This window comes from Chelonia mydas, chromosome 1 (genome assembly GCF_015237465.2).
Source record: "Chelonia mydas isolate rCheMyd1 chromosome 1, rCheMyd1.pri.v2, whole genome shotgun sequence".
In the NCBI taxonomy this organism is placed as follows: Eukaryota; Metazoa; Chordata; order Testudines; family Cheloniidae; genus Chelonia; species Chelonia mydas.
Window position 1 is genome coordinate 16,147,112 of NC_057849.1, and position 26,297 is coordinate 16,173,408.

Below are 26,297 nucleotides of genomic sequence, written 5' to 3' on the forward strand. Positions count from 1 at the left end.
GGGGGCCGTGGAGGGGGAGGATTTTTCTGGGGGCCCTAAATTGGCTAGGGCCCCTGGGCACCAGCCCCGTTGGCCCGTGCAGTAGTCTGCCACTGATTACAGGAGGGCTGGTTGTGCTAAGAAGCTCATTAGCTGTGTTGCCTTCAGGAAGCCCTATGCTGCTGCACTCTGCATTGCTGTGCTGTCTGAGGGCCTCATCCAGTGCCCATTGAAGTCAAGTATTCCCATCAGCCTCTTCGGGATCTTTGGATCAGGCCCCATGTTGCAGGTGCATAAGCTGCAATGTTCCTGTCTTCCCTTTTGTGCAGCTAGTAACCAAGAAGCTGTACGACTCTGATATTTAGCTTTTAAAGCCTGGTTAGCCTAATCAAACCTGCCTCTGCCTGTGGGCTGTGACCCTAACCATGCAGTGGATTAAAGCTCCATATTGGGGATGTTTATTTCTTAAAGCATCCCTGCTTCCCCTCAGTGGGAGCTCTGGCTCTCTAACAGATCCAGTCACTCTCTGGGTAATCAATGAGGCTTTTCTACGCTTTCCCCCTCATTGCACTGACAGTTCACTGCCTCTCAGGGATTCTGTCTGTGTGATGTAAGATGTGACTTTTTTTAAACTTTGAGGCTATTAAATGCAATACACAAATTGCGTTCGCCACTCACCATTCGCTTCCGGCCCTGCCCTAAGAGCCTCCAATCTAGCAGAAGTGGTGACCATTAGAGAACTAATTATTTCTGCTTGCCTCTCTCATGGCTGTTTCTCCCCTGGCAATTCTGTTCTGTTTGTTCATGATTTTCCAAGCCATAATTCTCAGGGGCTCCTTCCTGCCTGCCTGTTGTATCCTTTTTTTTTTTCCCCCTTCCTTTCTTTTTTTGTTTTTTTAAGAGGAGTTGTGTTCAGATCTGGGGCAAAGGCTAGAATCTTCTCCCACCACTCCCCTTTCTAGTAATCTGGAAAATGCAGCAGCATTGTACAGCACCGGCCAAGAGCACACTGCACTATTGCTACTGATGCATAGATTTTAAGGCCAGAAGGGAGCATTAGATTAGGCTGACCTGTATAGTACAGGGCAAAGCGTTTCATCCAGCCAGTCACGTATGGAGCCCAGTAACTTGTCTGACTAAGCAGATCTTCCAGAAAGACATCTAGTCTTGATCTGAAGACATCAAGAGATGGGGAATCCACCCCTTCCCTTGGTAGTTTGCTCCAATGGTTAATCACCCCTACTGTTAAAAATGCGTGCCTTGTTTACTACTGTCAATTGAAGCTGTACTGTTTAGACCCGTACTGTAGTGCGGGGATGGCCAACCTGAGCCTGAGAAGGAGCCAGAATTTACCAAAGAGCCCCAGTAATATGTCAGCAGCCCCCTCATCAGCTCCCCGTCCTACGCCCAGCGCCTCCCACCCACCGGCAGCCCCACCGATCAGTGACTCCCGCAGCTCCCCTCACCTCCCGATCAGCTGTTTTGTGGGGTGCAGGAGGCTCTGGGTGGGGGGAAGAAGCAAGGGCACTGCAGGCTCAGGGGAGGGGACGGGAAGGGGTGGAGAGGGGGCAGGGCCTGTGGCAGAGCCAGGGGTTGAGCCGTGAGCACCCCCCGGCATGTTGGCACGTTGGCGCCTGTAGCGTCAGCCCCGGAGTCGGTGCCTGCACAAGGAGCCGCGTATTAACTTCTGAAGAGCCGCATGGGGCTCCGGAGCCCCAGGTCGGCCACTCCCGCTGTAGAGTATTAGAACAGAAAAGGGAACAGATCAAACATTTGCTGAGGGCTCAGTGGGACACTCCATAAATAGAGATGCTAATCCAAGCCATGAGTTGTTATACAAGGGGTCCTTGCCAAAATAATTTTCATGAGAGCTCTGAAGTCCTTTGGTCCTTCGAGTCAAGGGGCCGGCTTGCCTTGGCGTCAGTCTCAGTATTGGGAGAGAGGTTCTGGAGACCCATGGTGCTTTCCCTTCTCTGCCCCCTGGCAGCATCTTTTTACTGTTGGGCCTGCTGAGTGGAGCTGTCAGCACCCTCTGTTTCCAAACAGCGGCAAGAGGCACATCCCAGGCTTGCAACTCAAACAGCCCTGGCCCGGGGAACTGGCTGTGAAGATGAGGGGAGGGAGGAAGGTGCTGCAGCTTGATAGAGGAGTAGGAGAGCTGCGTTTTATAACTAGCTCTGCCTGGCCGGGGCCGGCTCCAGAGTTTTTGCCACCCCAAGCAGCAAAGAAAAAAAAGAAGCAGGGCCTGCTGCCGAATTGCCGCTGAAGAAGGAGAGATGGACCCGCTGCCGAATTGCCGCCGAAGATGCGGACGTGCCGCCCCAATCACGGACAGAGTGCCGGCCCTCTCTATTGGCCGTCCCAGGCACCTGCTTCCTTCACTGGTGCCTGGAGCCGGCCCTGTGCCTGGCCTGCTGTGTGACTTCAGGCAAATCAATTCACTTTTCTGTGCCTTAGTTTTCCCATCTGTAAACTGGCTTAGTCATTTGGGTCTTTCACGGCAGCACAGAGCACTAACTACAGAGGTACCAGGCCAGATAGCACGTGACTTTTAAATGAGAAATTCAGATGGGTCCACACCCAGGTCTGACCACCATAACTCTGTCTGCCTCCTGAATGGCCTGACCCAAACCCTGAATCGTAACACCACCCAAACTTTGAGACAGGTCAGATCAGACTCCAAACTGGGATCCAACTATTGCAATTTGTTCCTTCTCTACGAGTAAAGATCATTCTCGTTTAGTACTTCCGAAGGGATCAGGATCTTCATCGCAATGCACACACGTCAAGGGCTGTGATCAGCCCCCCTTACTTACGCTGAAACTTCAGGCTTCTATTGAAATCAGCGCGGCTACAAGGTGCCGTTCAGCATGGATAAAGGGAATGGTTGTGTCTTCAGCTCTTTATACAGCGATAACAATGTGAACAAACCACACAAGTTCAGTTGGATCCCCAGTAATGGTGTTTGTTTAATATACACAACCATGCCAGGCCTAGCTACATACATTCAGATTGGCTTCTAACTGCTTCTAAAATATGAAACGCAGTGAGCACCACTAGAGGGTTCACAGGCCATTTAAAGGGATACTGTTCCTGTATACTTCAGTAGCAGAATCTGTTTCTAACTGATTAATAAATACATGAGTGCAAATATCAGAAAGGAAAGCACAGCCCAGGCTTCTTCAGGCTCTTCCCTTCTTTGGTTTAGAAAGAGACCAGCCTCTGATTCAGACTCTCGGATAAGAGGAAATAGGTTAACCTAGCCGATAAAGCTCACTGTAAGAATGGGGAAGGGATCTTGGGCCAGGTTCTGCATTTACAGTGATGTGACTCCATTGACTGACACCAGAGTGAGACCAGAACTGGGCCCAGCAGTAGTGTAGTTGAGGGTAAACCCCCTTCTCATTTGAGGATTATGGAGTTTAGGTTAGGTTAGTTCATCCACTTTTTTTTTTTTTTTTAAACCTCTACACCACTGTGGTCCAGGGTGTCCAGGGCTATATTTGAGATAGGACCAAATGCTTCTATATTTTACCTGGCTTTGACAAGAGCATTAGCTGGTGTTTTTCCACCAGGGCAAAGCTGGGGACAAATTCCTCTGCGTGACACTGTACATGTCCCAGGAGACTGGCTTTTCATGTTTTCCCCTTCCTCGCAGCCCTTATCCCAGCCACCCGAGAGGCCTGTTATGGATGTAATTGGGAAGCAGCTTCCGACTCATGCTGATCTGCCTTGGTAGTTCACGTGCGTCATGGGCAAAGTGCCAGAAATCCCCCTGGGTTTCCTCCTAGCAGTGGATATGGCACTGCAGTGGCTAGGGCAGGCAGCAGCCTTTGGTCTTCCCTGGGCTGTGTACTGGGCGCATCGCCTGCTGCCTCAACTCGTCGGAAGGCTGCCATGATGAGCATTCAGTACCTCAGTGGCCTCCCACAGCGCCTGTGGTAGTGGGTGAGATGGCAATGGGGCAGTTTGCTCGGACCAGGACTTTGGATCATACAGTTTGGAGGTCCTGTCTGTAACTCTCTCCCAGTGTCTTTCTGTCTAGAGCAAGGAATGCTGCATTTCTCTCCATCACAATGACTTCTACCCTACAGCTCATACGCACGCAAAACTCACGCTAAAGACCGTGGGGCCAGATCACTAGTAGGGGCACCTAGGGGCCTGTCCCACTCTCCTTAGACCTCAGAGAGCCCCCTCCTTGGGGTCAGGAATCTGCAGCTGGCCTGGGGCAGGCTGCAGGCATCATGAGGAGAATCAGTGCGGGCTGGAGGTGTAGGATGCACATCTTCTCCGGAAGCCCTGCCGTGTTGCCTGACCCATGGGTTGGGTGTTATTTAGCATTTCCAGTTTAACCTGATGGGGGTTGCCTCCAGATTGGCCACAGCCTGGCAGTTTGTTTGAGAGCGAGGCTCTCTGTGCATGCGGGAGTGACATTCGCACTTCGGGAAGGCCACCTGAATTTGTCAGGGTTGTATTAGCACAATTAGCTAATCACAAACACTGTCACCTAGAAGAGCAGCCCGAGGTAATCCAGTGCTCAGAAACTCACATCAGCCTTAGCGGGGAGCCCTGCAGTAGGTGAATAACCCACAAGTGGTCCTTGGCCCGGTGGGTTCCCAGAAATCTCCCTGGGGTTCATTGGCCAAGTACCCTGTAGCGATGTGATGACTCACTGGTGCAGCGCCTCCTGCTGCTCATCTTGGGAATTAGCTCTTCACCAGCTCCGGAGCGCCCTCTGCAGGCTGGTGGCTCACCTGCCGCTGGCCCCATATCCCTCCCAGACCCTGGTGCCCTTTACCTTGGGGTTCTGCCCCAGCAGTTCTCCCCTTACTCTGGGTTTCCCCTCCCAGGGAAACCCCCAACCCTCTATCCCCACCTTGTCTGAGTGGCTACTGCCAGTCATCATCTAGCCCCCCGCCACTGTTCCCTCTAAGCTGTGTGCATGTACACACAGATCCTAAACCCCACGCACACAGTGAAACACTGTGTGCACAAAAATTTGCACAGAAGAAATTTTTTGCGCACACGGCCTGTCAAAAATTAGAGGGAACGTTGGCCCCCGCTCACTGGGGCTGACTGCAGTCTGTTATGGCCAGTCATCATTGGCAAGGGGTTAGGACCTGCTGCCTTTGCCTATCCTCAGGCTGCCCCAGTACCTTTTGTAGGCCTTCAACAAGGCCTGCAGTCTGGGGGTTTACCACGCTGGAGCTCCCCAGCTCCCTTTGCCCTTCCCCAGCACTGCTCTGGTTCAGATACCTTGCTCCCAGGCAGCTAGCCCTTCCCACTCCAGGGCTAGAGTGAGACTCCCTCAACTCCTGGCCCCCAGCCCTCTTATATGGGCCAGCTGGGCCCTGATTGAGCTGGCCACAGCTGTGGCTGCTTCCCCCAATCAGCCTAGCTTTTCCTAGCTGCAGCCCTCTCCAGGGCTGCTTTTAACCCCTTCAGGGCCGGAGTGGAGTGACCACCCCACTACATACCCACTTTTATAATGGGTTACGCCAACGCCCCCTATACCTCATGCATATGCAATAGAGATTTCAGCCTCTTTTCCTTATCTACTGTGACAAAGTTCCTCCTCTGCCCTGGTGGGTCCTGTGCTTATTGGCAGATTTGCTTACCTCAGAGGTTCACAGCAGTTTTGAGTTTGGCTGCTTCTGCTAGTGGCTCAAACCTGCCGTTCACTCAGCTAACCTCATCACTGGCCAACATGGGAAAAAGGAAGAAGAACAATCCCCACAGTCTCTGCTGATCCATCATGTGTGTTGGGGAACAGCCCAGAGACCTTCCCCTCTGGTGGAACCCACAGTCCAGGTCGACTCCTCCTGTGTCCGATTAGGAGTTGGGAGGTTTGGGGGGACCCGGGCGCACCCTCTACTCCGGGTTCCAGCGCAGGGCCCTGTGGACTGCAGCTGTCTAGAGTGCCTCCTGGAACAGCTCTGCGACAGCTACAACTCCCTGGGCTACTTCCCCATGGCTTCCTCCCAACACCTTCTTTATCCTCACCACAGGATCTTCCTCCCGGTGTCTGATAATGCTTGTACTCCTCAGTCCTCCAACAGTACGCCTTCTCACTCTCAGCTCCTAGTGCCTCTTGCTCCCAGCTCCTCGCACACACACCACAAACTGAAGTGAGGTCCTTTTTAAACTCAGGTGCCCTGATTAGCCAGCCTGCCCTAATTGATTCTAGCAGCTTCTTAATTGGCTCCAGGTGTCCTAATTAGCCTGCCTGCCTGCATTTGTTCCAGCAAGTTCCTTCTTGTTCTGGAACTGCCCCTGTTACCTTACCTAGGGAAAATGGACCTGCTTAATCTGGGGCTAATATATCTGCCTTCTAATACTTACCTGGCAGGGGAGATACCATGATCACGAAGGTGGTTTTCCAAGGGTGAGGCTCATCCATTGCACTGCGGGTGTGCTGACCCCTGCAATTTCCCCAAATGCGGGAAACTCGACTGCATAATTTGTGGTAGTGGGGGACGCATTCGCGCTCTCCCCTGGGAAACAAAACAAAACAAAACAAGGTTTCAGAGTAACAGCCGTGTTAGTCTGTATTCGTAAAAAGAAAAGGAGTACTTGTGGCACCTTAGAGGCTAACCAGTTTATTTGAGCATGAGCTTTCGTGAGCTACAGCTCACTTCATCGGATGCATAGCATATCGTGGAAACTGCAGAAAACAAAACAAAACACTCTCCTGTAGCCATCTGTCCTGACCCTGTCACACTACCCTGCCTCACCCTACTAATATTGGGGGGCTCTTCTCCCATAGGTTACTAGGCCATTAACTTCAAGCTTAGTAGCATGTGCGTTAGTTAGTTACTGTGGCATTATTTTGTGGCTGAACGTCTGCTGATGCTCCTACCGTAAAATATCCAAAGCTGGTACAAACTGTTGTCTTGGGATTACCTGTCAGCAGTTCAGCAGCATTGAATGGAGCATTCTGACTGGTGACATCTGTGATACAGGATCACTGCTGTCTTGTGGCACCTTATGATAGACGGTCACTTCCTGGTTAGTTGCTTATGTTAAGTCTTTAGGCCTTAGGGCTCAGTTAGCTTAGTTAAGCTATTGTCCGACAGACTTAAGGCCTGCTAGAAAAACTCCACGGCCCACCTGTGCCACAATAACTGGTTTTCTGCATATAAAAGCCAGGGCCGGCATTAGGGGGTAGCGAGCAGGACAATTGTCTGGGGCCCCATGCCACAGGGGCCGCCGCGAAGCTACATTGCTCCCACCAAATTTTCCCCTTGGGTGCTCCAGTCCCGGAGCACCCAAGGAGTCGGCGCCTAAGGCGCCACTTTTGGCCAGTTAAATTTAGAAGGCCCTCGCGGAACAACCGGTTCTAAAAGGGCTTCTAAATTTCACAACTGGTTCTAGCAAACTGGTGTGAACCAGCTCCAGCTCACCACTGCCTCTACCCCAATATAACGCTGTCCTCGGGAGACAAAAAATCTCACCGCGTTATAGGTTATATCGAACTTGCTTTGGCCCCCCCGTTCCTTGTTCCCTGACCTCCCCCTCCAGAGACCCTTGTCCCTAATCACCCCCAGGACCCTACCCCCTACCCAACCCTCCTGCTCCCTGTCCCCTGACTGCTCCGACCCCTATCGGCACCCCCCGCCCCCTGACAGGCACTCGCTGGCAGCAGCGGGAAACGGAGCGACGCGGCCCCAGCCCACTCCACTCTGCCACCTCCCAGCCACGGCGCTCCGCTTCCACCGCCGGTGACTGCGGGGAGGTTGGGGAAGGGACGCCCTCCACACTCACCGGCAGCAGGAAGCAGAGCGACACGGCCCCAGCGCGCTCCGCTTTCCTTGCCCGGGCCCCAGCCGTGTTGCTGGGGTGGGGGGGTTGGGGAAAGGTCCCGCACTCACCTGCGGCGGGAAGCGGAGCGCCGCGGCTGGGAGCTGGCGGAGCGGAGCGGGCCGGGGCCAGGCTGCTCCGCTTCCACCGCTGCCGGTGAGTGCGGGGGGGATCCCTTCCCCCAAGCCCCCTCCCCCGAGCGACAGGGCTGGGGACGGGGCGAGGGAAGCGGAGCGGGCTGCTCCCGGCCCCCCGCTAATCCCCCGGGCCACTCTGGGACTGCGGGGCCCCCAAAAGTGCCCCCCCCCACTCCTGCCTCCCAGAGCCTGTAAGGGGGGGGAAAGCCGGCTACATCGGAAACATCAGCCTGTGGTTACATTCACTCTTCTATTGATTCTGTCTGTGCCTTCCAAGGGAGTGCGTTCAGGGGCAGATGCCGCTGGGGAAAACCTTGGTAGAGTGGCTCCAGTGAAGCTGTGCTGAGGGGCCAGGGATCCCAGAGCTGGTACTGGGCTCCCTGGCGTCTGGGCTAAGAACCACTGGCCGTGCCATGAGGAGGAATTGGGGGCAAATCCGGCACCCCAGTGGAATGATCCAAGTTAAAACTCCACGAGGGGATGCTATGGAATCTCTGCCCTCCGAATCCTCTCCCCAGCTGCCATATCCCCAGGAGTGGTAATCCAGACTCATGAAGGTTGCATCCACATAGGTAGCTGAGAGCAGAACTTGACTCCAGGGAAGTTCTGACTGTGTAATAACCACAGGATTCGGCCCCGCATCACTTCCAGAGCCAGAGGCAAGTGATGCAAACCACTCTCTCGTGGGCAGGGGCCTGTGGGCGAAGAGCCGTGGGTTCAGGCCACGTGGCTGCAGAAATGGGCTGCACTCTCCCTCTGCCTCTGCTGCATAGTTTAAACATTGCTTGGATTTTTAAGCTTTGCCAACATTTCAGAGTCCTGCAGGGGAACCCCTCCTCCACCCTGTGTACTGGCGTGGCTGCTCCGGTCCTCCTGGCCTTGCCATGCGTGTTGGACTGACTGGTTAGTAGGCAAAAGATCCATTGCCGTTCAGAACATGCCCCGCTAGGTCCCTGTGACTAGCACCGGGAGCTCAGCTACTGAACGGTCACTGAATATGTTTAACTTTAAAGCCCCTGGGCAGGATGGAAAGTTGTTCCTAAAGGTGCTTGTGAGCCAGTAAACAAGCCTAGGACAGCGGGAAGGCGTGGGGCTATTATTAGACCTCACTTGTTCCCTGCTGTGGTGCTATCACCCTGTCCCTCTGTGCAGCCGTTAGCAACCTCGGTGCTGATCTCCCCAAGCTTGAGAAATAGGGGCAGGCAGGTCGATCCCCGGCATTCACAGTAAAATGACTCTGATGGAGTTCCTGGCCTCTGTCGCTTTTTGCACTGAGTTGAGCTCTCGATACCTTTTCAGGAGCCCGTTGCTTCAGGACATGACCTGAGCACATGTGTGTCCTGTAGGGTGACACACTGGTTAACCCGTGAAATCATGCCCTTGAGGGATGACGTTGCGTGGCTGTGTGTCCCTGCTGGGCTGTTGCGAGTTGATGCGACAATGCAGCCTGGTGCTGTGTTGTCCTAGGATAATAACTATACCTCATGTTTATACAGCACCTTTTATTTCATGCTCCCAAAGTAATTTCCAAACGTTAAGTCCCACAACACCCCTATAAGCAGAGGCCACAGTGAGTCAGCGGCAGAGCTGGGAATAGAAGAACCCAGGAGTCCTGACCCCCAGTCCAGTGCTGCAACCATTACACACACACGCTCGGATCATCTAAACGCAGGACCCCATGATTGTCCTCCAAGGTGGCAGGACAGACCCATGGAATCAGGCCTATCCCATGCTACTTCTAGAACTGTGGATGTAAATACTTCCAGCCCAGTTGTAGCTTTTAGCCATTGCTCAGTGTTGTGGGATGGTTCTGAGTTGTCCCACCCTAGCAGGGGCCCTGGCAGGTTTTACCTCTCACAGGGAGCCACTGCCTTCAAGACCTCCACAGCAGCTGTAAGGGGGAGTCTGCCCACCCCACCGCTAGACCCCTTCAGTATCATCATGCCTCTGGGCAGAGCCACTTCCTCTGCCCCTTAGGTGGGGCTAGCAGGAAGTAGCCTTTGTGCTCAGGATGGGATCCTTGCAGAGAGGTTCCCTGTGGCCATCTGCCTCTGCAGCGGCTGGGCACAGCCTGGCCCCTAAGATGGTCTCTCTGAGAGAGCAGGTGGCCCTTGGAGCTATGTCCCTGTGTGTCCTGCTGCCCAGTGCTGTAACTTGGTGGCCTCACTGCAAGAGGCCTCATTTAAATACAAACAACTGTGCTCTGGCTTGCATGGGAGTGGTTGTCAAGGAGGTTGTCAGGGAGGCTGACATCAGAGATCCCGTCCCTATAGATTATTGTACAGTGGCAGGATCTGTTCCTCATCTGCAAATGAGACAAGAGGGCACCCAGAGGAAACCCTGAGGGCACTTTGCGTCATTGACCCAGGTTGCCTAGCACCGCTGGGACCGGGGAGGGAGGGCCGATTGGCTTCGGATTTGCATTTTCCCAGGATGGCCTGTTGGAGAGTCAAACAGTGCTGAGAACTGAGCCGGGGAGGAGAGAGGCAGAGGCGATGGCTGGCCGCGCATCGGAGCTTGAGTTCCCCTTCGTCCAGGACGTCCAGCTCACCAGGTGCATGCGGCTGCGGGCACAGAGTCTCCAGCAGAGGAACGAGCGGCCGCAGGATGGCGAGAAGCTGCTGCGGCCCAACGAGTACATCTACAGGGTGGATTTCGTCCGGCAGCACAACCTGTACTTCCTGCGCTGGAAGATCCAGATGGAGAAAGCGGGGAAGGTGACGGTGATGGGCACCTCCCAGCACTGGACGCCCGACCTCACCAACCTTATGAACAGACAGCTGCTGGAGCCAGTGGGCATCTTCTGGAAGCAGCCAGGGACCAAGGAAGTGGAGTGTAACGAGGCGGATGCCCAGGAGTTCGGGGAGAGGCTGATGGAGCTGGCCAAGATCCGCAAGGTGATGTACTTCCTCCTCTCCTTCACCGATGGCCTCGACCCAGCCCACCTCAAGTGCTCCGTAGTGTTCAAAGTCTGATCGATCCCATCCTGGGCAGATCCCACACCTCTTGGCCCCAACCTCTTCATGTTTCCTTCTCTTCGCTTCGATTCAGTGATTGGTCATTTCTTTTAAAGGGACAGCATGACAAAAAATGTGTGCCGTGTTGATTCGCAGCCGGCAGTCATGGTTTGAGAATAGGCAGGTGACTATAACGCTGCCCCGGCTGCTCCCCACTGTGCCGGGAGACTTTCCCCAGCAGGTTGTGTCTTGTGGCTGGATGGATGGAGAGGACAGTTGCTTTAGTAGCCTAGAATGCAGTATTGCATTTGAGTTAATTCAGCTGTGCAAGGCGAGCTGTTTGACTGGCAGCCTGCTGAGATGGAGACGAGCTGACTGGAAAGCTGTGGGCCTGCCCTGATCAAACCTGACCGACTGCCTTACATAGAAGTTAAAGGTCTCGTGGAAATATTAAGGATCTCTACTGCATGTCGTTGTGTGGAGTAAGGAAGGTGACGCAGACCAGCGCTCTGAGCTCCAGTCTCAAGGCCATCATTTTCAAACGTGTCAGGTGACTTTGGATACCCAGCTTTCCAGAGACGTGTTTTCAGAGGAGCTGAACGTCTGCAGCTCACGTTGACCTCAGCTGGATCTGTGGAGCTCAGCACCTCTGAAGATCATGCCCCAGGGAGTCTCGGGGTGCCCCTCACGCCCTCACCTAGTGCATCGGAAATTAATGGCCACTTTTGCAAATTTTAGCTGGTCAAACCCCAGTGAGGCTTTGGACCCATGTTAATGTCAGCAGCTCATCTGTTCCCTGCTGCACAGCGAGTAACTCTCACGGTGCATTTGCCTTGCTGTGGTACAAATTGAACTCGGTGACAATGTGCTGCCTGGGGATATTATGTATTGAAAACAGCTGGAAGATCAATCTGCTGCAGTGTGCCGAGCTAAGAAAGTTATAGGGGCAGAGCAAAGGTTTCTGAGAAGAGTTTAACCCTGTGTAGCTCTGAGCCAGATGTGGGTCTTCTGCAGTGTTCTTCCTTTGTAGAGTACAGTACAGGTGTGTGATCTCTCCAAGCTCACATAGAAATATATTGGTTATTAATTATTTACCTAGGGCTGTAAGCTTGCCTAGTGCTTTACAAGCGGTAGAATAAGAAACTTCCCTTGCACCAAAGAACTTACCACCTAAGGGACTGTTACTGCTAACGCTTCCTGCCAGGCATAGAGCTTTGTAGGGGGTGTCGTCACATGCACCATGGTCTGGTGTATAGGCTATGTGGGTGGAAGCTGGAGACCTGGGTTCTCTTCACAGCACTACCATTGTGCGGGTTGGTGTGTGAACTTGGGCAAGTCACTGAACTGCTCCGTGCCTTAGTTTCCCCTCTGTGAAAGAGGTGATGATATGGACCCTCTTTTGTAAAGCAGTTTAAGAACCACCACTGAAAAGTGCTATGGAAATGCTAAGTGCATGCTACTCTTTGTCCCATGGTCCTGAACAGGATTACACCTGAGCGTGTTTGCAGGACAAAGCACTAAGAGTTGTTCCGGGGGTATATATTATGTCATTGCATGAAAAACAAACCCACCTCAGCTCAGTTCTCATGCTTTGATCTTACCCAAAGTTCATCCTTATTTTTATAGCTGATATATACAAGCTTCCCTGTGCAGGGGATGGGGAAAGCTCATTTCTTTGCCAAAGAGAGACTTTGAACTGCAAGGCGACCGTGGAAGCAGCTGGAGTGGCAGCCACTGCGTACGCAGCAAAGGTGTGGGGCCGGAAGGCAGGCAAATGTGCCGGAGAGTCATGCAAGCTGGTGAGACAATATCAGACACGTGCAGAAGAGAGCTCCCTTAACTGTGGTACCAGAGTAACATGGGTCTTTTCAGGAGAAAACAACAACATGGCCGGTGCATTCTTCTGTGCTGTCACTTTTATTTGTTGGCTCTCTCTGTCTTTGTTTAGAGCCGTTCCCTGAAGAAATGAGGCACCCGGTGATCAGGAATAGCATTTTTTCCTATTCCCTTTTGTCACAAAACGTAGCAACCTTGGGCCAGATTTTGCTCTGGGATTTTAACAGGAACCTTCCACCGAAACCACCCACACACATCCCAGAGCAGAGTTTGGCTCCTGGCCTGAAATGCCACATGGGCCAATCAGACTGTCCCAGCACTAGCCATTACTGAAATCGCTGTTATGAGTCGTCAGGACACTTGAACAGTAATTCATTGTTTGTGTCTCACCGCCTGTGTCGAGTTCATGCTGCGCTTATCCTGCTGGGTATGTATTTGTGTACAATGGAAAATAAAAGCCCTTGAGGAATGAGGTTGGATGTGTCTCCCTCTGACCTAAAATGCCCTGGTCTTACACACAATAAAGGAGAACCCACACATCTTCCCCCCATTTTTAGGTGTCCCCCCCCCCCCCCCCCCCCCCACACACACACTGCAGAGCTTAAGATCTGTAAAATGTAATAACTTCGTTCCTGGAGTGAGCTGTGTAGCTGGATATTTAACTGCTCATGTAGCTATTGAGTGAGAGAGAGGATGTTCTGATTCCTCGGTGTATCTCAGATCGACATCACCGTTTGGGGGAAGGGACATTAGCCAACTTCCATGCCCCTGGAGCAGTGCCAGCGTACAGTAGCCGAGGGTCTGGCCTCATTACTGAAACTGACCTTCTGCACAGGGGTGAGCAGAAAGTCCTGAGCGCCCCTTTATCCTCAGAAAATGGCTTAAGTGATGCACCAGCCTTTCTGCACAGAGATGGGCTTCACCTGGTTTGTATGTAGGTCTCATGACAGGCAGAGCTTGGGTCTCCCTCCTTCGGAGTCGGGGAGGTCCCCAGAGAGAACCCCACTCTTTGCCTCCTGTTAAGGAAATGATGTCCCTGAGTTCTCCCCCCCACAGGACCATTCTTCCCAGTCACAGATGCCTCGTTTCTTAATTGGCATTTACTGTTTTAAAAAAAAACAATTCCCCAAGCTCTCCTGAAAATCAGACTTGGAGCTGTGTGGTTATTGTGCCTCTGCTTTCCTTCGTTGGAGCCCTTTGTCAGTCATTCCCCCCCACTGAGTGTTGCGTCCTTGGAGTCTGGGGGCTCCTTGAATTGAGGCACAGAGATGAGCTCCCACAGCACCCACTCATTCCCACAGTCCTGTCCCAGCCTGCCCTGGGCTCAATGGAAAACCTGGGGTGGATTCTCTGGGGCTGTTTCTTCTGTGGTTGTTCCAAAGTCGTGGTTAGGAAGAGATGGTACAAGGGCATGAATGGGACCTGGTGGGTGAGTGGTGTGTACCCACCATGTTGTGTCCTCCCATGGGATTCTTGTGGGCTATGAGATAAATCAAATCACTTCACAATGTACAAACGCCATGCAGCCCTGCCCGCACTGCATACACCACTGTGCTTTTGTGACCATTGTGTGACTCTCTCACTTGACCCTCTTGCAGCAAATATGGCCTGGGCTGGGCCTTCTCCGCTGTCACTGAGCGGTGCCCACATACCTGCCACCCTGTGCTTGGAACAGTACCTCCTGGGAATTCCAGGGGGCTAGCCCATGGAGTGGCTTGCATTCTGGGCTGGTATATGACACAGCGAGCCAGGAGGGCTGGCTAAACATGTCTACAATGCACAAAGTAAATGGTGAGCGGGGTGGTGGCCATGTGTCCACGCCTCTGTCAGGATGAACCAGGGCTAGCTGCCCTGGTTACTAAGGAAGTAAAAACCCGGTGGTCTGCAGATCATGGAGGTGTTTGTAGCGACTCCATGGTTCTGGTTCTCCTGGGATTTGCTCTGAAATCCCTCTGAGCTGCGCTTTAATGACTGAAGTTAGGCTCCAGGTTTGGCATCACAATCTGTGCTGTTTTGTTAGTGAAGTAGCTACCGGTGCTTGCAAGAGGCAACGTTTTAAAATGCTCCTTTTTGAAAGTTTGCCTCATTTCGGTAGCTTTCTCTGGCTGAATAGCTCCAGTCCCCATGAACGCCATGCATCAAATGCAGTGCTTATTCTGATAACATCTCACACAGAGACCGTGGAGGCAAAACTGGGCAGCTGGGTGCATGGAGGTAGGTTGTGGGGAGAGATGAGACTCTGGGGAGAGGGGAATGAGCAGGGATGGGGGGCACAGCAGGGGTGAGGTACCCGGCAAGTGGCGGCAGTGACAAGGTTAGCGGGGCACAGTGGGGAAACAGGCTTGTGTGGGGGTGAGGCTGGAGAAGGGGGGGGAGGGTCTGTGGCTGTGCAAGGAGCCTGGAGCAGAGGGAAGGCCAGTGTCCCTGCACCAAACGCCTTGGAGCAGCGCCATAGGAACCAACCACGCATTGACACATCAAGAGCCACCGATGCCACTACTTCCTTGATGCACTGGGGAGGTAAGGAAGGGATCCCCATTGTGCTACTTCAAGTGGAAATGCCTTGGCACAGAAGTGCTGGGCTTCCCTTGCTGCCTGCATAACACTGATTTACCCCAACAATCCCTCCTCCCCCCATCTCTGATCATCACACCGTTTTCCCCTCTGCCCTCCTGTGACGGGGTGGGACTCACCACTGCGGTGCCCCCTGCTGGCTGTCCTGGGATCAGCTTTGCTAGCCAGTGCGCCCTCTTCTGGTGGCATCTCGCCACTGTCACATCTGCTCCAGGGGCCCAGGTCACTCCTAGGACCGCAGCATCCTCTTCATGACACAGCCCTCTGGCTGCGCCGCACTCTGTGCTCCCCCTTTCCGGGGGAATGTCGCAGTCCCTTAGTCCAGCCACTTCCTCAATGGCAAGTGGGGACAGCGGGCAGGAGGGAACCCAGGCCAGTCCACTACTCCAGGTCCCAGCCTAGGGACCCTGTAGATAGCTGCTGCTTGCAGCACCCTCTCCAATTCCTCAGCAGATTTCCCTGGGCCACTTCCTCACGGCCCCAGCACCCTCTTTGCCCCTTATCTCAGGGCCTCAGCTGGCAAATCCCTGCAGCCCCCCACGAGCTGCCTTTAGCTCCTTTGGTGTCTGCCTACAGCACAGCTCTGTCCAGGGTGCTTGCTGCCTTTAGCCTGCAAAGCAGCCAGTTCTCCTCCATTCTCAAGCTCCAGGGAGTGACTGAAGCTGCAACCCTTCTTATATGGGCCAGCCAAGCCCTGATTGGCTGCTCCTTGTAGCCCCTCTCTGATTGGCTGCCTCCTGTGCAGCCTCCCGAGGGCTCTATTAACCCTGTAGAGCCCAGAGTGGGACAGGTGCCCCATCACACCCCCATACACACCCAGCTTTCCCAACAGCTCCACTTCACCCAATCTCCATTCCCCCAGCACAACAAGTAGCCATATTGGGTCACAGTTCAGCCTGCTAGCTTTTCTCAGCCTTGTTCATATTATTATTATTTATTTTTATTATCGTAGCACCTAGGAGCCCCAATCATGGACCAGAACTCCATTGTGCCAGGTGCTGTACAAACACAGAACACGGAGACAGCCCCTGCCCCAAAAAGCTGACAGTCTAAGAATAAGGCAGATGTCAACAGATGGGGGGAACAAGGAAACAATGAGGCAATACCGGTCAACAAGGCACTATTTCACTACTCCCCTGTATGTAAGTAATGAGCTAAACTAGGAGCCCATCTCCAGTCAGAAATCTCAGCCCCTTGTCGACCATGACAAAGCCCTCTCCACAGTGACCTTTAGATTTGCTGCCCTGCATGAGGAATGGTCACATTTTCTAATCTATATTCACTATTATTAATCTTTTAAAAATAATTAAAACATTTTTTCCCTCCAAACTTCTTCTTCTTTAGTATAGCTGTTATAGTAGCAGCTAGGAACCTCTGTCATAGAATCATAGACTATCAGGGTTGGAAGGGACCTCAGGAGATCATCTAGTCCAACCCCCTGCTCAAAGCAGGACCAATCCCCAACTAAATCATCCCAGCCAGGGCTTTGTCAAGCCTGACCTTAAAAATATCTAAGGAAGGCGATTCCACCACCTCCCTAGGTAACGCATTCCAGTGTTTCACGACCCTCCTAGTGAAAAAGTTTTTCCTAATATCCAACCTAAACCTCCCCCACTGCAACTTGAGACCATTACTCCTTGTCCTGTCCTCTTCTACCACTGAGAACAGTCTAGATCCATCCTCTCTGGAACCCCCTTTCAGGTAGTTGAAAGCAGCTATCAAATCCCCCCTCATTCTTCTCTTCCGCAGACTAAACAATCCCAGTTCCCTCAGCCTCTCCTCATAAGTCATGTGTTCCAGTCCCCTAATCATTTTTGTTGCCCTCTGCTGGATGCTTTCCAATTTTTCCACATCCTTCTTGTAGTGTGGGGCCCAAAACTGGACACAGTACTCCAGATGAGGCCTCACCAATGCTGAATAGAGGGGAACGATCACGTCCCTTGATCTGCTGGCAATGCCCCTACATATATATCCCAAAATGCCATTGGCCTTCTTGGCAACAAGGGCACACTGTTGACTCATATCCAGCTTCTCGTCCACTGTAACCCCTAGGTCCTTTTCTGCAGAACTGCTGCTGAGCTATTCGGTCCCTAGTCTGTAGCGGTGCATGGGATTCTTCTGTCCTAAGTGCAAGACTCTGCACTTGTCCTTGTTGAACCTCATCAGATTTCTTTTGGCCCAATCCTCTAATTTGTCTAGGTCCCTCTGTATCCTATCCCTACCCTCCAGCGTATCTACCTCTCCTCCCAGTTTAGTGTAATCTGCAAACTTGCTGAGGGTGCAATCCACACCATCCTCCAGATCATTTATAAAGATATTGAACAAAACTGGCCCAAGGACCGACCCTTGGAGCACTCCACTTGATACCGGCTGCCAACTAGACATGGAGCCATTGGTCACTACCCGTTGAGCCCGACAATCTAGCCAACTTTCTGTCCACCTTATAGTCCATTCATCCAGCCCATACTACTTTAACTTGCTGGCAAGAATACTGTGGGAGACCGTGTTAAAAGCTTTGCTAAAGTCAAGGAACAACATGTCCACCGCTTTCCCCTCATCCACAGGGCCAGTTATCTCGTCATAGAAGGCAATTAGATTAGTCAGGCATGACTTGCCCTTGGTGAATCCATGCTGACTGTTCCTGATCACTTTCCTCTCCTCTAAGTGCTTCAGAATTGATTCCTTGAGGAACTGCTCCATGATTTTTCCAGGGACTGAGGTGAGGCTGACTGGCCTGTAGTTCCCCGGATCCTCCTCCTTCCCTTTTTAAAAGATGGGCACTACATTAGCCTTTTTCCAGTCGTCCGGAACTTCCCCCGATAGCCATGAGTTTTCAAAGATAATGGCCAATGGCTCTGCAATCACATCCGCCAACTCCTTTAGCACTCTCGGATGCAGCGCATCCGGCCCCATGGACTTTTGCTCGTCCAGCTTTTCTAAAGAGATCAGGACTCCATTCTGCTAGGTGTGTAGAGACAGGTAACAAAGAAGACAGTCTCCTGAAGACAGCTTATGCTCTCCGTGTCAGACAGGAAGCATCAGGTGGAAAGGGGAGAGACAGGAAAGAGGCAAGCAAGGATTGGGTGAAGAGGAGGATGAAGAGACACTAGAACTGGAATTAGCCAAAAAGCAGAAGTCCCAGCTGGCTGCTTTCCTGCCCAGTACCAGCTGGGAATAATCTGTGGCATTAGGACAGAGAGAGGTTTTAAGGCCTCAGTTCAGGAAGACACTTCAGGACTTGCTTAACTTTATGGACATGTTTGAATCGGTTTTGAGACCAATCTTATTTAATCTTTTTATTACTGACCGTGGCACAAAAAGTGGGAGTATGCTAATAAAGTTTGCGGATGATACAAAGCTGGGAGGTATTGCCAATTTAGAGAAGGACAGGGATATCCTGCAGGAGGATCTGGATGACCTTGTAAACTGGAGTAATAGTAATAGGATGAAATTTAATAGTGAGAAGTGTAAGGTCATGCATTTAGGGATTAACAACAAGAATTTTAGTTATAAGCTAGGGACGCATCAATTAGAAATAACGGAGGAGGAAAAGGACCTTGGAGTATTGGTTGATCATAGGATGACTATGAGCTGCCAATGTGATATGGCCGTGAAAAAAGCTAATGCGGTCTTGGGATGCATCAGGAGAGGTATTTCCAATAGGGATGAGGAGGTTCTAGTACCGTTATACAAGGCACTGGTGAGACCTCACCTGGAATACTGTGTGCAGTTCTGGTCTACCATGTTTAAGAAGGATGAATTCAAACTGGAACAGGTACAGAGAAGGGCTACTAGGACGATCCGAGGAATGGAAAACTTGTCTTATGAAAGGAGACTCAAGGAGCTTGGCTTGTTTAGCCTAACTAAAAGAAGGCTGAGGGGAGATATGATTGCTCTCTATAAATATATCAGAGGGATAAATACCGGAGAGGGAGAGGAATTATTTAAGCTCAGTACCAATGTGGACACAAGAACAAATGGATATAAACTGGCCACCAGGAAATTTAGAGTAGAAATTAGACGAAGGTTTCTAACCGTCAGAGGAGTGAAGTTTTGGAATAGCCTTCCAAGGGAAACAGTGGGGGCAAAAGATCTACCTGGCTTTAAGATTAAACTCGATAAGTTTATGGAGGAGATGGTCTGATGGGATAACATGGTTTTGGTAATTAAATATTCATGGTAAATAGGCCCAATGGCCTGTGATGGGCTATTAGATGGGGTGGGATCCAAGTTACCCAGGAAAGAATTTTCTGTAGTATCTGGCTGATGAATCTTGCCCATATGCTCATGGTTTAGCTGATCGCCATATTTGGGGTCGGGAAGGAATTTTTCTCCAGGGCAGATTGGAAGAGGCCCTGGAGGTTTTTCGCCTTCCTCTGTAGCATGGGGCACGGGTCACTTGCTGGAGGATTCTCTGCTCCTTGAAGTCTTTAAATTACGATTTGAGGACTTCAATAGCACAAATATAGGTGTGAGGTTTTTTGCAGGAGTGGTGGGTGAAATTCTGTGGCCTGCGTTGTGCAGGAGGTCATACTAGATGATCATAATGGTCCCTTCTGACCTAAATATCTATGAATCTATGAATGCGGTCCTTAATAGGGATGCTTTTCTGAATCAAGGCTTAAAAGGAGTGAAGGCAGTGGCTCCATTTACAGTTCCTGTGGCTGTTCCCCCATCTTAATCTGTTTGATGCTTAAATTACGGCTGCTGTACCCTCATTAGTACTTGTCCCTCCTGCACCCATGGCAGCTAATGGTGCAAATATCGCTGTGTTTCTGACCCTACTTAGCTGTAGCTTCATTAGCTGTGTGTCAATTTCCCCTCTCACCCTCTGTTTCTGTCTGATTGGTTGCTAATGGGCTTTCAAGGTGATATTGAATGACTTTGCCCTTTTCCAGGTTTCAGAGTAGCAGCCGTGCTAGTCTGTATTCGCAAAAAGAAAAGGAGTACTTGTGGCACCTTAGAGACTAACCAATTTATTTGAGCATAAGCTTTCGTGAGCTACAGCTCACTTCATCGATGAAGTCAGCTCCTTGAAGCTTTGTGATTACAGGCTAGAGTTGCTCAGAGTGAATCTACTATAGCTCAGTGTATCCTGTCGCAAGTGATCCTTAACTTTGGTTTGGGCCTCTGTTCCTCCTGAGGAATTGGGGCTTTGGGAGCACTCACTTATCGTCTGGAAGAGAGGAAGGCAGTGTGGCCTAATGAGAAGAGCGCTGGCCTGGGACTTGGTTGAGCTGGGTGCTAGTCCATCTCTGCCACTGGCCTGCTGGGTGGTCTTGGATAGGACATGTCACCGCCCTGTGCCTCAGTTTCTCCATCTACATATGGGGACAGTGGTGCTGACCTCCTTTGTAAAGTGCTTTGAAATCTATGGATCAGAAGTCCTATATATGGGATTGGTATTTTCATTATTATAATGGCACATTGCAGCACCCCTTCTGTGGAAGGTGTAACCCACAAACTACTTCTAGGTTCATTGCTGGTGCTGCTCTGAGAGGAGGGATGAGCTGGCACTCTAAGGCATTGGGCGGAGACTTAGGAGATCTAAGTTGTTCTCCCTGCTCTGCCACAGGCTTCCTGTGTGACCTTGGGCAAGTCACATCACCTCTCTGTGCCTCAGTTTCCCCTCCCATCCTTCATCGTATCCGCTCTTTAGGGCAGGGTCCGTCTCCCACTATGTGTATGTACAGCACCTAGCACAAGGGGGATCTTGATTGGAGCCTCTAGGGGACACCACAGTGCTTGAGCTCCTGTCCAGTTAAGCACTGTTCTCTGTGGTTCAGAGCCTGTATCTCAGGTCAAGCCCAGCCCAAGTCAGTTGTGGGCAACAGCCCTCATCACTTAACAGTGGTTCTGGGCCCTGGGTGAAAGGAGTTGGTGGTGTCAGCCTAGGATCCACCTCGCTAACCACTCGGGAATCCATGCAGTGAGACCGAGGACCGAACAGGCTGGGGAGACTTAGCTTAGGGCAGTGCGGAGGCTCGTTGGTGAGGCTGCGTGGAGCGTTTGCAATGCTGCTGCTGATCTCTGCAGCTCGGACGCTGCTCCCATTGATGTCTGTGGTGCTGGCCATTTTACCAGCCTTTCAGAGTAAAGGGCTGTCAGTGGAGATGTTGGGCTCCTGAGATTTCTCGGCAGCTCTTGGACTACGGGCAGGTCTCCTGCTGGGCATGGCTGCGTTAAACTCTGGCTGGGAAGTCACCTGTAAGAAATGGTTTAATGACTCACAGGCCTGCATGAAAAGTGAGTTGATTAACACAATGGCCCAATATGACGGTTAATTAGTGTGATCTGCAGTCAGGAGCGAATCGATGGGGAGGTGGGTTTGAGTGCTGTGTACTCCATTGCTGGCAGCTTCCCAGAGGGAGCGCAGATGTCTTCATTGACACAAACTGTTCCTGGAAATCTCAAATCCCTCATTCTCAGGGCTCTCTCTGTTCAGTCTATTGATCAGAACCACTTCAGGGAGCGAGCTGGCTTTTGAAAGGAGTTTACGGCAATTAGGCAGGACGTGGTACTGCAGCGAGCTATGCTGGCAGGGTGTTTGTCCGGCAGTCAGCTGTACTCCTCGGGTATGGTACTGCGGCAGTAGCTCGTGGGGTATGGTACTGCAGCTCGGGACGCTGGCAGGGCGTTGTCCTGCAGCGCGGGATGCTGGCGGGGCGCGGCACGAAAGGCATAACGAATATCTTGATGTATCTTTAACTATCAGGAATGGTAAAGGCCAAGATCTGGATGGCACCCGCTGTAGCATGGAAAATAAAATGAATTCTGTGGAGAGGGTCATTGCTAAGGGCCACAGCTTCAGGCTGGCACCTGGAGCAAATGGCTAGGCTGAGTCGATGCCCGGGGCGAGGGAGGAATCTTCCCACACAAGCACCCAGTGTGTGCTGTGGCTGCGGGCTGCTCTGTGGAGGCTTTGGTGCTACTTAGGTTCCTCCCTTCCCTGCCACAAAGGGAGAGCTCAGCTTTCCCAGGGCATAACTAGAGAACATCCTTATTTAGGGCATGTCTCCATGGGACATTATGCAGGTTGTGAGCTCCCTTTGTAAGTCGTCTGTGAGGTAAGGGGTGAATGTGAACGGGGACATTCTCGTTCAGACCTGGGGCGCCTTTTTCCAGTTTAGCTGATGTGACTTTGGAAGAGGGTTAAGTAAATAAATCCACAAAACAAGGCTCTTGCTGGGTTTAGCTTCCAAGAGAAGGTTTGATGCCGCGCTGGAGTTTTGCGGGGGATATTTTCCAGCCCGCCTGCCGGGCTGTTTGGGCTTCAGCTGAATCGTCACATGGGGGTTCAGTTCAGAGTAGGTCACCCTCTCTTTCTCCCAGGCCAACTCAGAGGCGCGTTGGGTGCCTGCCTGGCCAGACCCAACCACTCTCTTTAGCAATTCCTGTGCTACATGCATAAGCGTCACTAACAATCTTGATTCGGGCCTGGTGATGATCAGAGGAAATTGTACTTCAAACTGGGGGGTTCTGAGGTCTCCTCTAGTGCCGTCCCTTATTAAGAGCGACACTGTTTCCTCGCAGAGTATTTTCTGCCTCTTTGTTGGCATCAGTGGAATTACACTGGATGCTGGGGGCTTCAGTGTTTGTCCCCTCAGTGACCTCGGATCACATATGATCAGGGTACAAGTCGGAGCTGCCTGCACCACAAGGCCTCGCTGGGGTCTGAACTCCAGACAGGCCATCACCAACTCAAATGTCATCACCAGTTGGAAGGATTTTGCATTTGGAATTGAGCCGACAGGTAACACCTGTCTCTGCCATAGCAGTGCTGGGGCTTCGGGGCTAATGGCGGTCTGAGCTGGTGGAGTTCACCCAATCAAGTCAGCCTGTTGTCCAGACTTACCCTATACTTGGGCTCGGCTTAACTGACAGTACAAATAACAATGCCTCGGCCTAAGCTTTCTCCCCTATCTTGACTGTCCCCTGCAGAATCTCTTCCGGCCTAGTGCCTACAGTCCCCACTTCTCCAATACCTGGTGAGTGAATAAGCTGACCGTGGGGTCCTAGCACCTGCTCTCAGGGTGGATCATGAGATGAATTCTGCTGCTCTGTTGCAGCCAGTAATGTCCGCACCTAGGACTCGGACACAGAGGGTCCGATTCTCCTCTCACCTCCCCTAATGTAAATCAGCACTAAAGTCAACAGGTCACACCAGAGTCATGCCCAGCTGGACCTAAGAAGGTGCCATTTTTTTACAACCACCTGTGTCAATGTAACTGCATTTCAATCCGTTTCGTGTTAAACTGCTGCAGGCCCCGTACACCAGTCAGGCGTGTTTGCCGGGTGCTTTGCCCTTCCTCTGAAGCCGCTGTCATTGGCCAATAGAGGAGATGGGATATTGGGATAGGAGAACCATTGAAGCAGACCTCCGCTCCCCCAATTTCTAACAGGCTCCACGACACTCTAATATTCCCTGCATTAGTGCTGGTGCATTAGTGCTGGAGGCAGGAGTTTCTTTTCCAGGACAAGGGACTAATCCATTGTTCCCCCAACTAACACAGGTCATCCCAGACTGGAAGGAACAGGAGTGGAATGCCGAAAAACCAGAGAACTACGCCGGGATTTTCCACTTCCAGTTCTGGCGATTCGGTGACTGGGTGGACGTGGTGATAGACGACCGCCTGCCGACACTTCACAATCAGCTCATCTACTGCCACTCCAACTCCAAGAACGAGTTCTGGTGCGCGCTGGTGGAGAAGGCCTATGCCAAGTAGGTATACGAGCCGGAGCCATCGAGGCTGAACTGCAGCCCTGCCTGGTGCTCTGCGTACTTAGCTCTGTGGGAAGCAGTATGGCCTAGTGGACAGAGCACTGGCCTGGGACTTGGAAGCCCTAGGTTTGAGTCTTGGCTCTGCCACAGGCCTGCTGGTGGACTTTGGTAAGTCCTTTTCTGTGCCCCTGTTTGTCCCATCAGTAAAATGGGAATGATAATACTGACCTGCTTTGTCAAGTGCTTTGAGATCTGCAGATGACAAATGCCGTATAAATAGGGTAGCCAACTTTCTAATTTCTGAAAACCAGACTGCCCTGCCCCACCTAGTCCCCCGAGGCCCCATCCACTGCCCCGCCTCTTCCCCTGAGGTCCACCCCTTTGCCCACCTCTTCCCCTGAGACCCGGCCCCGGCTTGCTCCTGTCGCATCACTCGCTGCTCTCCTCCCTCCTGCTCTCCTGTGACTAGAGCCTCTCCACCTTCAAGTTGCAGTGGGGGAGGTTTAGGTTGGATATTAGGAAAAACTTTTTCACTAGGAGAGTGGTGAAACACTGGAGTGCGTTACCTAGGGAGGTGGTAGAATCTCCTTCCTTAGAAGTTTTTAAGGTCAGGCTTGACAGAGCTCTGGCTGGGATGATTTGATTGGGGATTGGTACTGCTTTGAGCAGGGGGTTGGACTAGATGACCTCCTGAGGTCCCTTCCAACCCTGATATTCTATGATTCTATGATTCCTTCCTCCTGCTTTCTCCCCCCGGTGGGCTCCCTCTGCTCCGGGGCTGGGACAGGAGCTGCAGCCAGATGAGGAGCCTGCAGCCTGCCTGCCCGCCCATGAGATGCAGATAGGAGGCGGCCCCGGCTGAGCAGGGGCTGGCACGGGTTGATGAGCCAACGCCTCCCCCACAACGCCTGCAGCCCGCAGTAATCAGACTTTTGGTGTCCAGTCAGTACATCTGACCGGACACTGCCAGGTCCCCTTTTGACCGGCCTTTCCGGTCAAAAACTGGACACCTGAAAACCCTATGTATAAAAGCTAGGTATGGTTATTATTGATCATGAGTCCTTACTTTGTAAAGTTCTGTATCTATCCCTGGCGAAGGGAGGCACTGGCAAACCTTTTCCTTACAGGTCAAGGGTGATTGTCATCTTCCCTGGAGTGGATGAGCTTGCTAAAAGTTTGGAACTATTTTAATGGACCATCACATTTAGTGGAACCTAGTGGAGTCCCTCTGAATTTCAGAAAGGGGTGGGGAGCATTTTGAAGTCAAGCCCCCACATCTATACCCACCCTTCCCAGTTCTGGTTCCAGGTTAGATCTAAAAAAGTGGGCAGGGGGTTGTTTGCCATGATAGCCTTGAATGCAGCCAAAATCTCAGGAGAACTGCTGATCTTGTGACACTGTCAAGATGGCAGCATCCTCGTTGGCTCCGCTGTGACAAATCCAAACCTGGGAACTAGCCCTAACGTGGCCTCGCACTGAATCCTAGCCGCACGCTAATTCTGATTGGGACCCACTGCAGGCACCCCTCCTGCAGTGAATATGGGGGCTCTCAGCGCTCAGAGGGAGTCTGGATGGTGCTGAAAGCAGCTGGTGCAGGATGTGTGCTACTGCTCCCCGTCCTGCTCTCCCCACCTCCCGGAAATCACCTTGAACCTCCTGCAACTGCTGATTGCGCCTGCTGGCCCCAAGTGGCCCAAGGCCTAGAGATGCTTTTTACTATTCAATCCCTTTCCCCACTGCTGCTGGCTCCATCCCTCTCTCCCAGCATGGACTCCCATCCTCCCCACCCCCCTGCTCCTCATCTCACTCTCCTGTTGCCCTCTCCACCTGGCCATCCAACCTCTCCCTGCCAGTTCTTGACCCCCCGGGTCGTGTAGGGAGCTTACAAGGTGAATCGAGGAGGATTTGCAGCCTCTGAGAAGGCAGGACTCCTAAGCAAGCGCACCAGCTCGACTCTCCACCCAGAAGCCCTTTCTCTGGCCGCCCTGCTCCTGACCCCACCTCTAAAGCCTTAAAACAGCCCCATTCCAGGCAACGCCCAACTAGAAATGTTTCCAGAGGGTAAAACTCACTTTGTTCTTCCTGCCATAACGATGCGGTCTCTGTGTAAATGCAGTTGGCAGCTAGCTAATCACTGCAGCTGGTTGATTCCTGCCTGTTGGAACATGTATATAAAACACCCCCGTAGGTGCATGGCAGTGGAGAGGTACAGGTGAGGCCTCCATGCAAGGTTGCAAACCAGAGCAGAGCCTTTACATCCCCTGGAGTTTGCCCAAACACATTTAGCCCAAA

The 26,297-nt window shown here is 52.1% G+C and overlaps 2 protein-coding genes and 1 non-coding gene across 8 annotated transcripts in view; all 3 read left to right on the forward strand.

Annotated features, from left to right (window-relative positions):
• Window positions 1-26,297, forward strand: part of CAPN5 (calpain 5) — a 137,636-nt gene that overhangs the window by 78,494 nt on the left and 32,845 nt on the right. For all 6 annotated transcript variants that reach the window (XM_037884804.2, XM_037884735.2, XM_037884598.2 and 3 more), the window contains one exon: window positions 23,797-24,005. In XM_037884804.2, the coding sequence (XP_037740732.1) occupies window positions 23,797-24,005 (209 nt within the window). The remainder of the gene's footprint in view (window positions 1-23,796; window positions 24,006-26,297) is intronic.
• On the forward strand, window positions 6,314-6,476 carry LOC114019851. The gene has a single exon (XR_003564840.1). It is a non-coding gene; the product is annotated as a U1 spliceosomal RNA (small nuclear RNA).
• LOC102931533 (olfactory marker protein) lies at window positions 10,049-12,472 on the forward strand. The gene has a single exon (XM_037884963.2). It carries the CDS (start codon window positions 10,412-10,414, stop codon window positions 10,889-10,891), a length of 480 nt encoding a protein of 159 aa, XP_037740891.1. The 5' UTR covers window positions 10,049-10,411; the 3' UTR covers window positions 10,892-12,472.